This window comes from Pistacia vera, unplaced genomic scaffold, assembly GCF_008641045.1.
Source record: "Pistacia vera cultivar Batoury unplaced genomic scaffold, PisVer_v2 Contig941, whole genome shotgun sequence".
NCBI classification, from domain to species: Eukaryota; Viridiplantae; Streptophyta; class Magnoliopsida; order Sapindales; family Anacardiaceae; genus Pistacia; species Pistacia vera.
Genome location: NW_022196825.1, coordinates 207,040 through 221,454, shown reverse-complemented (window position 1 = coordinate 221,454; position 14,415 = coordinate 207,040). Strand labels below are relative to the sequence as shown.

The 14,415-nt window shown below is 35.7% G+C and overlaps 2 protein-coding genes across 2 annotated transcripts; both read left to right on the top strand.

Annotated features, from left to right (window-relative positions):
• Window positions 1–828: 828 nt before the first annotated feature.
• Window positions 829–9,114, top strand: LOC116120701 (putative receptor-like protein kinase At4g00960; the record flags this gene model as incomplete). Its single annotated transcript, XM_031406669.1, has 9 exons — window positions 829–974; window positions 6,121–6,899; window positions 7,529–7,645; window positions 7,738–7,901; window positions 7,990–8,200; window positions 8,303–8,537; window positions 8,652–8,802; window positions 8,893–8,914; window positions 9,008–9,114. Coding segments are annotated over exons 2-9 (1,713 nt in total), but the record flags the coding sequence as incomplete, so codon positions are not given.
• Window positions 5,404–6,053, top strand: LOC116120703. The gene is made up of 3 exons (XM_031406671.1): window positions 5,404–5,469; window positions 5,565–5,751; window positions 5,809–6,053. The coding sequence occupies exons 1-3, from the start codon at window positions 5,404–5,406 to the stop codon at window positions 6,051–6,053; spliced, it is 498 nt and encodes a 165-aa protein (XP_031262531.1).
• Window positions 9,115–14,415: the final 5,301 nt, after the last annotated feature.

Sequence of the window (14,415 nt, the reverse complement as noted above, 5' to 3'; positions counted from 1 at the left end):
GTTGGACTTTCCATATCCTCCTCTACACAATTCATACTTTGCCGACCTCACTCGCCGTTTTCAACATTAACTAATAATATTACTTTAAAAGTGAGAATCCAAAATAAATGCAATTAAGGTATCAATTTAAGATTTTTTTTAAAGCTCGGGTGGGAATATATCGTTTACTAATTCTTTTATATAAAGTGATATATAGTAACTTTTTATATTATCACATCATTCATCTATATTAATTAACATTTATTAAGTTTTATAAAATTAATCTATTCAATTCATAACGCGTAAATTTGTACAAAGATTTATTTCATCTAATATTAGTCAAAGCGGATAATTATGGGACGGCTGTTTTGAATATTTGAGGAATGGTTTTCAAGATGAATAAGTAACTTAACTGCTGATATTTCTTGAACGCGCTTCCATTGTGGGGTCAGGGATGAACTTTGAACTTAGAAAGGTCAAATCTGGCCAACTGGTGAAAAATAAAAGACAATTATGTCAACATAGACGTGAAATCAAAATCAGAACGAGCACATAATATATGTGCCATCTTCTATCATAAGCTTATCAATGGCTAACAGTTTCTACAAAATCTTTTTGCTCATTTTCTTTTGCTTTTGGGCTTCTATTGATGCAGCAACAGACACACTCATGCAAGGTGATATGCTCAATTCTTCCGTTCCTCTTGTTTCAAGAAACGGGAAATTCACCTTGAGCTTTTTCCGTAGTCCCTCACGTTCCGGGAACGGGTGTACTTGGGAGTATCGTCAGAGATAATATTGAGAGTCAATCTATCTGGGTAGCCAATCGAAGATGCCTATCCAGTGATTCAGTGGTCCTTCTCATAGATGAAACTGGTTCACTACTCATAAACCACAACAGTGGGGATTCTATCAAGCTATTTTCAGGTCAATCTAGAACCAATTTAGCTGCTGTTTTGCAAGTGATGGAAACTTCGTATTGAAAGAAACAAACTCTGATGGGCCTGCGAATTCCGAACCGCCCTGTGGCAAAGTTTTGATCTTCCGACGAATTCTCTCTTGCCGGGAATGAACTGGGGATCAACGACAAGACTGGTCAGAACTGGTCACTTAGATCATGGCTAAGTTATTCTCTACCGAGTCCAGGGGCTTTCACTCTGGAATGGTATCCTTTAGAAGAAGTTGATTGTTAAGCGGCGAGGTGTGGATTTTGGACTAGTGGGACATTTTTTTTGCTCTTCATTTGAAAACATTGAAGCGTTCACAGCAACAGCAAATTATTTCTTTCGCAAGTATTCAACCAAGATGAGAAATACCTTAACTACACAGCTACTCCATGTTACGAGTGGATGGAAACAGTGTTACAAGTTTGTGTTGACGAGTGATGGATCCTTGGTGGATACATGACTCGTAAATATCTTTTTGTGTCTTTCTTATGCGACGGAACACCACAGATTTTGGTTGTAAGAGATGGGAAGATCTATCTTGCAGGCATGGCAAAAGTTGAAAGAAAGGCGATTTCTAACAACGATCCTCAAATTATTCGTGTATTGACAACAGGACAATCTGAGCTTAAGTGACTGCAAGGACATGTGCTGGAAAAATTGTACTTGTGTTGGAGTTCAAGAAAAAGGCCCTAATCCTGGGGACAGGCTGCACGTTTCTCTCTGGACCTTTGAAGGAAATGAAGAATGGGAAGCAATCTAACTATCCCTAATCCTGATGAAGCATTTTACATCATCATTCCAGCCCCTTCAGGTATATCTCTCTCTCTGCTTCATTTAGACCATATTATAATTGATATTATTATTATAGTTCTTATGGGACATGGTTGTTATGGTAATTATGTTGCCCCAAATTATTATTGGTTTGATGAAGAATAGATGCAGGTATTACACAGTGAAATTGCCATTAAAATGCTCACAAACAGAACATGCTCCTTCTGCTAAGAGACCTGCAGATTTTCTTAAATTGTTACATAAAGGCATTATGTCTTGTATTAATATGATCCATTAGACGCATCTGAAAGCACTTATACACTAATTTCTAGGAACTCACAGATTTTCTCCATATAAACCTTTATAACACAGATTTCCTCCATATAACCTTTATGCCACAATTTCTAGCTTCTTTCAAATTTCCTTGACAGTTCTATTCTTCTAATTTTTTTCTAACGGAGTAAACAAGAATATCACATGCATAACAAAATAAAATTATGAACTTGGTTTCTGTATTGACTGCAACATTAGTAGGGAGTTAAACTAGAATTGCATTCAAAAAAAGGTTTATCATATGGGCATAAATTGCCAATGCAAGGTAAAGACAATATAATATAAAGTGAAATATTTATTTTGTTCTATTGGGCAGAGAACAGTCAATATGGAAGTGGATATTGATTTCAGTTGCTGCAGCAGCCCATTAGTTGTGATATTTCTTCTGGGATTTTTTCTTTTTATAAGATGGAGAAGACTTCGTCTTGAAGGTAATAAACTAAACCGTATGCATGAAATTTTCTTTCTGTTAGTAGTTACTGAATATCAAGTCAACTTTTTCATATTTCCATCCAACAGAAAAGTTCCTGTTTGAATTAATGAGTGAAGCTAAGGAGCTTGAAATCGATGGCAAGAAAGGTGTCAACTTGAAAGTGTACAGTGTTTCATCCATCATGGACGCTACAAATAGCTTCTCATCTGAAAACAAACTTGGAGAGGTGGCTTTGGGCCTGTTTCACAAGGTAATTTGGAAGACGAGAATGACAAAAAATGTTTCCTTAATAAAGCTTGTCTAAATTGAGCATCAACTTCATGATTGTTATTTCAGGGTTTATTGCCTGATGGACAAGAGATAGCAATAAAGAGGCTCTCAGGAAGATCCAGACAAGGGCTTGTGGAGTTCAGAATGAGCTGATAATAGTAGCTAAATTCAACACACGACTCTGGTGCGGCTCTTGGTTTCGCTTCAAGGAAGAGAAAATATTAGTCTATGAATACATGCCAAATAAAAGCTTGGACTCGTAATTTTCGGATGCAAATCTTCTCTAAGTACGTTTCATCACATTAAAAATCCCTTGATTCATTTTTCATATGCCTGTAGGTTTGTTCACTCTGTTTTTCTCATAAACAGATTCTAAAAGGAGCTGTTTGATTGGGACAAATGTTTTAACATCATTGAGAATTGCTCAAGGATTGCTCTATCTCCATATACTCAGACTGACAATAATTCATAGAGATTTGAAATCTGGCAAATATTACTAGACAAAAACATGAATCCCAAGATATCTGATTTCGGTATGGCAAAGATTTCGCCACAACTGAATCTGATGCAAATACAAATAGAATCGCGGAACACGGTGAGTATATCATATAGTTAAGAATTTTTACTGTTTGAAGATGTAAATTTTGGAGCACCTTAATTATTCATTGGTTCATACTAACGGCTGTATTTCATGAATGAAATCTAGGGGTTATATGGCTCCTGAATATGCTAGAGATGGCATCTTCTCTACGAAATCTGATGTCTTCAGTTTCGGAGTTTTAGTGTTGGAGATCATAAGTGGTAGGAGGAGTAACAGCATTTTTATTTGGACTCCGGTCAATCTCGTTGGATATGTAAGTCATAATGTAGTGTCATTATTTTAATTATGCATTAAAACCAACAAATGTTTATCTCGATGTTTAAATTTAATGGTTTTTTTCCAGGCCTGGGAATGTGGAGAGAAGGTGCGGTGTTAGAACTAGTGCATCCACATTACGTGATTCTTTTTTGAAGACCCAGTTTTGAGATGCATTAATGTGGCCTTGCTTTGTGTAGAGCACAATCCTGTGGACAGGCCCTCTATGTCAGCTGTCATTTGTATGTTAGGAAGTGATGTTGTAAAATTAACAAAGCCAAAGCAACCAGCATTTTCCACTGAAAGAATACCTGTTGATCAAGACAATTCAAGGAAATTAAGGCAGAGAATGTACAATAAATAACTTAACCATATCTGGGTTAGATCCACGATAAAGTATGAATCCTTTAATTTCTTATATATCACCTTTAATATACTGAAGTATTTGTTTAAGTCTATTGTTTCATATTTCTATCCAATTCATGAATCAACTTGTAATTACAATTTAACTCGCACCATTGTCGGGTACCAATTTATGGGCATAATTCTGATGCAAATCATGAATCTCAGGCGCATAATGAAATATTACTTGGTGGATCTTCTACATGCTGTTATGAATTCACAGAAAGAGGCATACAATTTCAAGACACATGATAGATTGACATATTGTTTCCTCTTTGTTCCTGTATTTATAATGTTTTATCGAGCTTTCTATATATTTTTTGTTGGAAGCAAGATGGGTACAAAGGTCACAAGGAAAGAGGAATAGAAAAGGAATTCACAAATCAAACCTTATTTCCCTTGTTCAAACTAGCTTGAGTAGATGGTTATTATACTACTCAAAAGAAACTCAAGTCTAATTTAAGGACATCTTATGCATTCACGTCTGGGAGATGTTTTACACACCAAAAGACCCAAACATTTGGTTTTCTCTGTTTCTCGGTTACTACTGAATAGTCAGTAGTAAATTATCCACAACTTGCTCAATAAAGTCTAATTGATGAGTGGTGTAAAGCTTTAAACTAGACAGCCATGGTGTTGGAAAAAAGGCTCATTTAGCAAAATCACATAGGGTAGAAGTGATAATGGAAAAAAGGTTTAGGGACTTATATGTAATAGGCCAAAAAGGTAGTTTATCCCACATTGAAAAAGAATGAAAAGTGGGAAACTTTTGGGGCCTATATATAAGGACCTAAATCATTGTTATTTGTATCCCAAGTTGTAATTCCATTATACTTCTTTTGTTTAGGGTTCTTTCTTTAAGGACCCTTTAGTTTACAAGATTTGTTGTATCTCTCCTTTGTTTTGGGTATTTATTGTATTGCCCAAAAGTTTGTAATATTGTTTGGAGATAGTGAAGTTTTCTTTTGCAGCGCCCGAGGATATAGGTTTCAATACCGAACCTCGTTAATTCCTAGTATTCTTTATTTTTGCATTTAATTTTTGCTATTTATTTATGCTTTACTACTTATTATTATATTCAATAGCTAGGGTCTAGAACTTATGTTTCTGTTGCATAACAAGTGGTATCAGAGCCTAAGTTTAGGACAGTGAGTAGCTATTTGTATGGTTATATGCATGTCTAGGAAAATTCTGTCAACAAGACGATAAAAGTCTAAGGAGACTGGATTTTAAGTGTGACCATTTGTGACCCCTCCATTGTTTCCTGGGAATTTTCCTAGTGCGTATTTAATCATTTCAGCACTTACTACTACCTAGGGCTATTGTTGATTTGTTGGTTAGCTATTGAATATATAATTTGTGGAGCTTGATTATTGGGAACTTTGTTTACCAAGCCAATTGAGTAAGACATAAATGGAGTCATTGTCTGAGGAGTCATTGTCTGAGGCATCACCATTCGCGGCACCACCATTCGTGCCAGTAATTCAAATGCAAAAATTGATGTTGAAAAATTTGATGGTCAAAATAATTTTGGCTTGTGGCAGAGTGAGGTAATGGATAGCTTGTATCAATAGGATCTAGATATCGTTCTGGAGGAGGAAAAACCAGAAGATATCTATGAGAAAGATTGGGTGAGGTTGAATGTAAAAGCGTGTGGGATGATTCGCTCATGTCTTTGTAGAGAACAAAAATATCCATTCATGAAAGAGATGTCTACCAATAAGTTATGGAAGGCGTTGGAAAACAAATACATGAAAAGAAGTAATGAGAATCGGCTCTATTTGATGAAAAGATTGTTTCGTCTTCTGTTGAGACCAGGTACGAATATCAATAGCCATATTGATACATTTAACAAGTTAATTGCTGATTTCTTAAATTTGGATCAAACATTCAAAGATGAACATAAAGCTATGTTATTGATTGGATCTCTTCCGGATGAGTTGGATCATCTTAGTATTACACTTCTTCATGGGAAAGAAAAATTATCCTTTAAAGAAGTTTGTTCTGCTCTGTCTAATCATGAAATTCGGAAAAAAGATCAGAAGGAGAATAGAGATGAGTAAGTAGAAGCAATTGTAGCAAGAGGGTTGAGTCAGAGTCGTAAGAATGAGAGAAGAGGAAGATCTCGTNTGATGGGACTGCGAATTCCGAACCGCCCTTGTGGCAAAGTTTTGATCTTCCGACGAATTCTCTCTTGCCGGGAATGAAACTGGGGATCAACGACAAGACTGGTCAGAACTGGTCACTTACATCATGGCTAAGTTATTCTCTACCGAGTCCAGGGGCTTTCACTCTGGAATGGTATCCTTTAGAAGAAGAATTGATTGTTAAGCGGCGAGGTGTGGATTTTTGGACTAGTGGGACATTTTTTTGCTCTTCATTTGAAAACATTGAAGCGTTCACAGCAACAGCAAATTATTTCTTTCGCAAGTATTCAGACCAAGATGAGAAATACCTTAACTACACAGCTGCTCCATGTTATCAGAAGGATGGAAACAGTGTTACAAGTTTGTGGTTGACGAGTGATGGATCCTTGGTGGATACATTGACTCGTAAATATCTTTTTAAGTCTTTATTATGCGACGGAAACACCACAGATTTTGGTTGTAAGAGATGGGAAGATCTATCTTGCAGGCATGGTCAAAAGTTGGAAAGAAAGGCGATTTCTAACAACGATCCTCAAATTATTCGTGTATTTGACAACAGGACAAATCTGAGCTTAAGTGACTGCAAGGACATGTGCTGGAAAAATTGTACTTGTGTTGGAGTTCAAGAAAAAGGCCCTAATCCTGATGGGACAGGCTGCACGTTTCTCTCTGGACCTTTGAAGGAAATGAAGAATGGAGGAAGCAATCTAACTATCCCTAATCCTGATGAAGCATTTTACATCATCATTCCAGCCCCTTCAGGTATATCTCTCTACTCTGCTTCATTTAGACCATATTATAATTGATATTATTATTATAGTTCTTATGGGACATGGTTGTTATGGTAATTATGTTGCCCCAAATTATTATTGGTTTGATGAAGAATAGATGCAGGTATTACACAAGTGAAATTGCCATTAAAATGCTCACAAACAGAACATGCATCCTTCTGCTAAGAGACCTGCAGATTTTCTTTAAATTGTTACATAAAAGGCACTTATGTCTTGTATTAATATGATCCATTAGACGCATCTGAAAGCACTTATACACTAATTTCTAGGAACTCAACAGATTTTCTCCATATAAACCTTTATAACACAGATTTCCCTCCATATAAACCTTTATGCCACAATTTCTAGCTTCTTTCAAATTTCCTTGACAGTTCTATTCTTCTAATTTTTTTTTTCTAACGGAGTAAACAAGAATATCACATGCATAACAAAATAAAATTATGAACTTGGTTTCTGTATTGACTGCACACATTAAGTAGGGAGTTAAACTAGAATTGCATTCAAAAAAAGGTTTATCATATAGGCGATAAAATTGCCAATGCAAAGGATAAAGACAATATATATATAAAGTGAAATATTTATTTTTGTTCTATTGGGCAGAGAAGCAGTCAATATGGAAGTGGATATTGATTTCAGTTGCTACAGCAGCCGCATTAGTTGTGATATTCTTCTTGGGATTTTTTCTTTTTATAAGATGGAGAAGACTTCGTCTTGAAGGTAATACACTAAACCGTATGCATGAAATATTTCTTTCTGTTATTAGTTTACTGAATATCAAGCTCAACTTTTTCATATTTCCATCCAAACAGAAAAGTTCCTGTTTGAATTAATGAGTGAAGCTAAGGAGCTTGAAATCGATGGCAAGAAAGGTGTCAACTTAAAAGTGTACAGTGTTTCATCCATCATGGACGCTACAAATAGCTTCTCATCTGAAAACAAACTTGGAGAGGGTGGCTTTGGGCCTGTTTACAAGGTAAATTTGGAAGACGAGAATGACAAAAAATGTTTCCTTAATAAAGCTTGTCTAAAATTGAGCATCAACTTCATGATTGTTATTTCAGGGTTTATTGCCTGATGGACAAGAGATAGCAATAAAGAGGCTCTCAGGAAGATCCAGACAAGGGCTTGTGGAGTTCAAGAATGAGCTGATAATAGTAGCTAAATTACAACACACGACTCTGGTGCGGCTCTTGGGTTTCTGCATTCAAGAGGAAGAGAAAATATTAGTCTATGAATACATGCCAAATAAAAGCTTGGACTCGTATATTTTCGGTATGCAAATCTTCTCTAAGTACGTTTCATCACATTAAAAATCCCTTGATTCATTTTTCATATGCCTGATAGGTTTGTTCACTCTGTTTTTCTCATAAACAGATTCTAAAAGGGAGCTGTTTGATTGGGACAAATGTTTTAACATCATTGAAGAAATTGCTCAAGGATTGCTCTATCTCCATAAGTACTCAAGACTAACAATAATTCATAGAGATTTGAAATCTGGCAATATATTACTAGACAAAAACATGAATCCCAAGATATCTGATTTCGGTATGGCAAAGATTTTCGCCACAACTGAATCTGATGCAAATACAAATAGAATCGTCGGAACACGGTGAGTATATCATATAGTTAAGAATTTTTACTGTTTGAAGATGTAAATTTTGGAGCACCTTAATTATTCATTTGGTTACATACTAACTGGCTGTATTTCATGAATGAAATCTAGGGGTTATATGGCTCCTGAATATGCTAGAGATGGCATCTTCTCTACGAAATCTGATATCTTCAGTTTCGGAGTTTTAGTGTTGGAGATCATAAGTGGTAGGAGGAGTAACAGCATTTTTTATTTGGATCAGCCGCTCAATCTCGTTGGATATGTAAGTCATAATGTAGTGTCATTATTTTAATTATGCATTAAAACCAACAAATGTTTATCTCAATGTTTAAATTTAATGGTTTTTTTCCAGGCCTGGGAATTGTGGAGAGAAGGTGCAGTGTTAGAACTAGTGCATCCAACATTACGTGATTCATGTTTTGAAGACCCAGTTTTGAGATGCATTAATGTGGCCTTGCTTTGTGTAGAGCACAATCCTGTGGACAGGCCCTCTATGTCAGCTGTCATTTGTATGTTAGGAAGTGATGTTGTAAAATTAACAAAGCCAAAGCAACCAGCATTTTCCACTGAAGATACCGTGTTGATCAAGACAATTCAAGGAAATTAAGGCAGAGAATTGTACAATAAATAACTTAACCATATCTGGGTTAGATCCACGATAAAGGTATGAATCCTTTAATTTTCTTATATATCACCTTTAATATACTGAAGTATTTGTTTAAGTCTATTGTTTCATATTTCTATCAATTCATGAATCAACTTGTAATTACAATTTAACTCGGCACCATTGCGGGTACCAATTTATGGGCATAATTCTGATGCAAATCATGAATCTCAGGCGCATAATGAAATATTACTTGGTGGATCTTCTACATGCTGTTATGAATTCACAGAAAGAGGCATACAATTTCAAGACACATGATAGATTGACATATTGTTTCCTCTTTGTTCCTGTATTTATAATGTTTTATCGAGCTTTCTATATATTTTTTGTTGGAAGCAAGATGGGTACAAAGGTCACAAGGAAAGAGGAATAGAAAAGGAATTCACAAATCAAACCTTATTTCCCTTGTTCAAACATAGCTTGAGTAGATGGTTATTATACTACTCAAAAGAAACTCAAGTCTAATTTAAGGACATCTTATGCATTCACGTCTGGGAGATGTTTTACACACCAAAAGACCCAAACATTTGGTTTTCTCTGTTTCTCGGTTACTACTGAATAGTCAGTAGTAAATTATCCACAACTTGCTCAATAAAGTCTAATTGATGAGTGGTGTAAAGCTTTAGAAACTAGACAGCATGGTGTTGGAAAAAAGGCTCATTTAGCAAAATCACATAGGGTAGAAGTGATAATGGAAAAAAGGTTTAGGGACTTATATGTAATAGGCCAAAAAGGTAGTTTATCCCACATTGAAAAAGAATGAAAAGTGAAACTTTTGGGGCCTATATAAAGGACCTAAATCATTGTTATTTATCCCAAGTTTTAATTCCTTATACTTCTTTTGTTTAGGGTTCTTCTTAAGACCCTTTAGTTTACAAATTTGTTGTTCTCTCCTTTGTTTTGGGTATTTATTGTATTGCCAAAAGTTTGTAATATTGTTTGGAGATAGTGAAGTTTTCTTTTGCACGCCCGAGGATTAGGTTCAATACCGAACCTCGTTAATTCCTAGTATTCTTTATTTTTGCATTTAATTTTTGCTATTTATTTATGCTTTACTACTTATTATTATATTCAATAGCTAGGGTCTAGAACTTATGTTTCTGTTGCATAACAGTGGTATCAGAGCCTAGTTTAGACAGGTAGCTATTTGTATGGTTATATGCATGTCAGGAAAATTCTGTCAACAAGACGATAAAAGTCTAAGGAGACTGGATTTTAAGTGTGACCATTGTGACCCCTCCATTGTTTCCTGGAATTTTCCTAGTGCGTATTTATCATTTCAGCACTTACTACTACCTAGGGCTATTGTTGATTTGTTGGTTAGCTATTGAATATAAATTTGTGGAGCTTGATTATTGGGAACTTGTTTACCAAGCCAATTGAGTAAGACTAATGGAGTCATTGTCTGAGATCATTGTCTGAGGCATCACCATTCGCGGCACCACCATTCGTGCCAGTATCAAATGCAAAAATTGATGTTGAAAAATTTGATGGTCAAAATAATTTTGGCTTGTGGCAGAGTGAGTATGGATAGCTTGTATCAATAGATCTAGATAGTTCTGGAGGAGAAAACCAGAAGATATCTATGAGAAAGATTGGGTGAGTTTGAATGTAAAAGCGTGTGGGATGATGCGCTCATGTCTTGTAGAGAACAAATATCCATTCTAAAGGATGTCTACCATAAGTTATGGAAGGCGTTGGAAAACAAATACATGAAAAGAAGTAATGAGAATCGGCTCTATTTGATGAAAGATTGTTTCGTCTTCTGTGATAACCAGGTACGAATATCATAGCCTATTGATCCATTTAACAAGTTAATTGCTGATTTCTTAAATTTGGATCAAACATTCAAAGATGAACATAAAGCTATGTTATTGATTGGATCTCTTCCGGATGATTTGGACATCTAGTATTACACTTCTTCATGGGAAAGAAAAATTATCCTTTAAGAGTTTGTTCTGCTCTGTCTAATCATGAAATTCGGAAAAAGATCAGAAGGAGAATAGAGATGAGTAAGTAGAAGCAATTGTAGCAAGAGGGTTGAGTCAGAGTCGTAAGAATGAAAAGAGGAAGATCTCGTTCGAAGGAAACTCAATAGGGATCAATGTGCCTTTTGTCGTGAGAATGGCATTAAAAAAAAGATTGTCGAAGTTGAAAAGAAAGAGGGCAAAGCTGCTTCTGATGCATGAGTTGTTGAGCGTGAAGAGATGAGTTGATTTTCTGTCTAGTTAGCCTACCATCCACCCTGGATCAAATGAGTGGATTATGGATCAGTAGTACCTATCAAATGTGTCCTCACCAGGATTGGTTCTTTAATTTTGAAGACCATGATGAAGTCGTTTATATGGGCAATGATGATGCTTGTAAAACAATTGGGATAAGTTCAATTCGTTGAAGATCATGATGGGCCAACTAGAATGCTACAAAGTTCGGTATGTATCGAAGTTAAAAATCTTATCTCTTGGGAGCCTTGGATTCTAAAGGCTTCACGGTGAATATGCGAGATGGAATTCTAAAGTTTTCTTCAGGCGCTCTTGTGGTAATAGGCACAAGGAGAAATAACCTGTATACTATAATGGTAGTACATTATTGGAACAGCAGCTGTAGTCGTCAGGAGGATGTAGTTTCAGAAATGCTCAAGCTGTGACATATGTGTGTGTCATCCTCGGCAACAGGTGGAGTTTGAAACACCAGTTAACTAATAGTGTCCACAGATAGAAAGTGATTCTGGGTGACTAATGTGGATACTATAGATGAAAAGGAGATTTTACCCCAAGAATTTCCTCAGCAACAGGAATCGATTGCATATAATAGGTCAAGACGAAAATTCGCAAGCCTGCTCGTTTCGCTAATATCGGCTTATGAACTCCAATCGTAGGTGATGATATTCCTACTATTTATAAAGAAGTAGTTAGGATTTCAAATTGTGATCATGGAAACCGGCCATGAATGATGAAATGCGATCCCTACATAAGAGGCGATTGGGTGCAAATGGGTGTATGCAAAGAAGAAGGGATTTCTTAATAGAGAAGATGTTCGGCACAAGGTTAGGTTGTAGTAAAGGGATACGCTCAAATGGAAGGATTTGATTACAGTGAAGTGTTTTCTCCTGTGGTTAAGTATCTTCCATTATAATTTGCTAACCTTGCTGGCACAGTTTGATTTTGACTAGTTCAATTGGATGTGAAAATCGCATTTTCACATGGTAGTTTGAAGAGGAAATCTACAAGACTCGCCAATGATTATAGGATTGCTGGAAAGAAATTGGGTTTGCATTGAGAAATCGCTATATATTTGAAGCGTCACCAAGACAGTGAACAAGCGATTTGATTAATGTATGATGGGCCATGGTACACAAGCCTGATATTTCACAAGCAGTAAGTATGGTGAGCAGGCATATGCATGATCCTGGTAAAGGACATTTGCAAGTTGTGAAATGGTTTCTACAAATATTTTATGTACTAGATATTGTTTTATTTTGTGTGGGATTATATTGAAAATGGAAAATGATCTCCAGAAGATTGGCACAGAAGATATCCTGCAGACATGTTGACTTCAGTAGTGACAAGGGTCAAGTTCATTTATTGTTTGAACTTGATCAACATCCTAAGAGCTGACTATGCCTTTTGGCGCATTTGAAGGTGTTGCAAAATTTGACAGAAAAAAAACAAACTTTGAAGTTTGCTAATTCGCCAAGGTGGAGATTTGTTGGAAAAAGGCTCATTTAGCAAAATCACATAGTAGAAGTGCTAATGGAAAAAAGGTTTAGGACTTATTTAATAAGCCAAAAATAGTTTGTCCCACATTGAAAATGAATAAAAGTGGGAAAATTTTGAGCCTATATAGAAGGCCCTAAATCATTGTTATTTGTATCCCAAGTTGTAATTCCATTATACTTCTTTTGTTTAGGGTTCTTTTCTTTAGGACCCTTTAGTTTGCAAATTTGTTGTATCTCCCCTTTATTTTGGGTATTTGTTGTATTGCCCAAAAGTTTGTAATATTGTTTGGAAATAGTGGAGTTTTCTTTTGCAAGGCCCGAGGACATAGGTTTCAATACCGAACCTCGTTAATTCCTAGTATTCTTTCTTTTTGCATTTAATTTTTGTTATTTATTTATGCTTTACAACTTGTTATTATTATATTCAATAGCTAGGATCTAGAACTTATGTTTCTGTTGCATAACACATAGATTTAATTTGATATGTTATACGTTGAATTTAGATAATTGTAGACCCTTCAAATTCTAGTCGAAAATTAAAGTTCTGCAATAAAGTCAAGTTTAATTTTCAACAGTTTCTCATTCAACTTATCTTGTGAACCTTTTTCTCGGTACAACATTATAATCCAAAAAGCTCAGATTCAATCACATTTCAATTCTATTTATTGAATTATTTGACACTCACAATTAGAACATTGATTAAAACATTTTTTAATCAAACATATATAAGTAGCTCAGAGATAGTTATTGAAGTCCTCTGATATTCTTAGCACAGTATAACAAATCCCACATTGGATGTGTATTGGGGACATCCTGGACTTATAAATGGTGGGGGTCCCTTCACCTAACAGGTTAGTCTTTTGGGTGTGAGACTCCTAGCCTGTGACAAGTGATATTAGAATATAATCGGTTCGTCTTTTGATGTCTCGCCAAGCATCCATGTAGAGGTGTTTACGTGTGATTGTGAGGTCCACACGAGAGTGAGGTGGATGGGTAGGCAAGAGGGCCCCATCTGTGACGAGAGCATTACAAGATTTGGTGGGAGAGAATGAAACAAATCCCATATCGGATATATATTGAGGAGATCTTGGGCTTATAAATAGGAAAATTACTCAAAATAATAGATTAACCTTTTAGGTATGAAACTCCAAACTTGTGAGGTGAATCTTTCATAACTTCACAATTTTGAGGCTGGGTATGGTCTATTCAAAATCCTAAATCCTTACAGGATTCAATTTCATGGATAGCTTTGACTCGAATATCTGCACCGCCTGAATTGACTGTGATGAATCGCTTTGACTATACGTATGTTAGGAAGTGATGTGAAATTATCAAGGCCAAAGCAACCAGCATTTTCCACTGAAAGAATACCTGTTGATCAAGACAATTCCAAGGAAATTAAGGCAGAGAATTGTCCAATAAATAACTTAATCATATCTGTGTTAGATCCACAATAAAGGTACGAGTTCTTTAATTTTCTTATATACATTTTA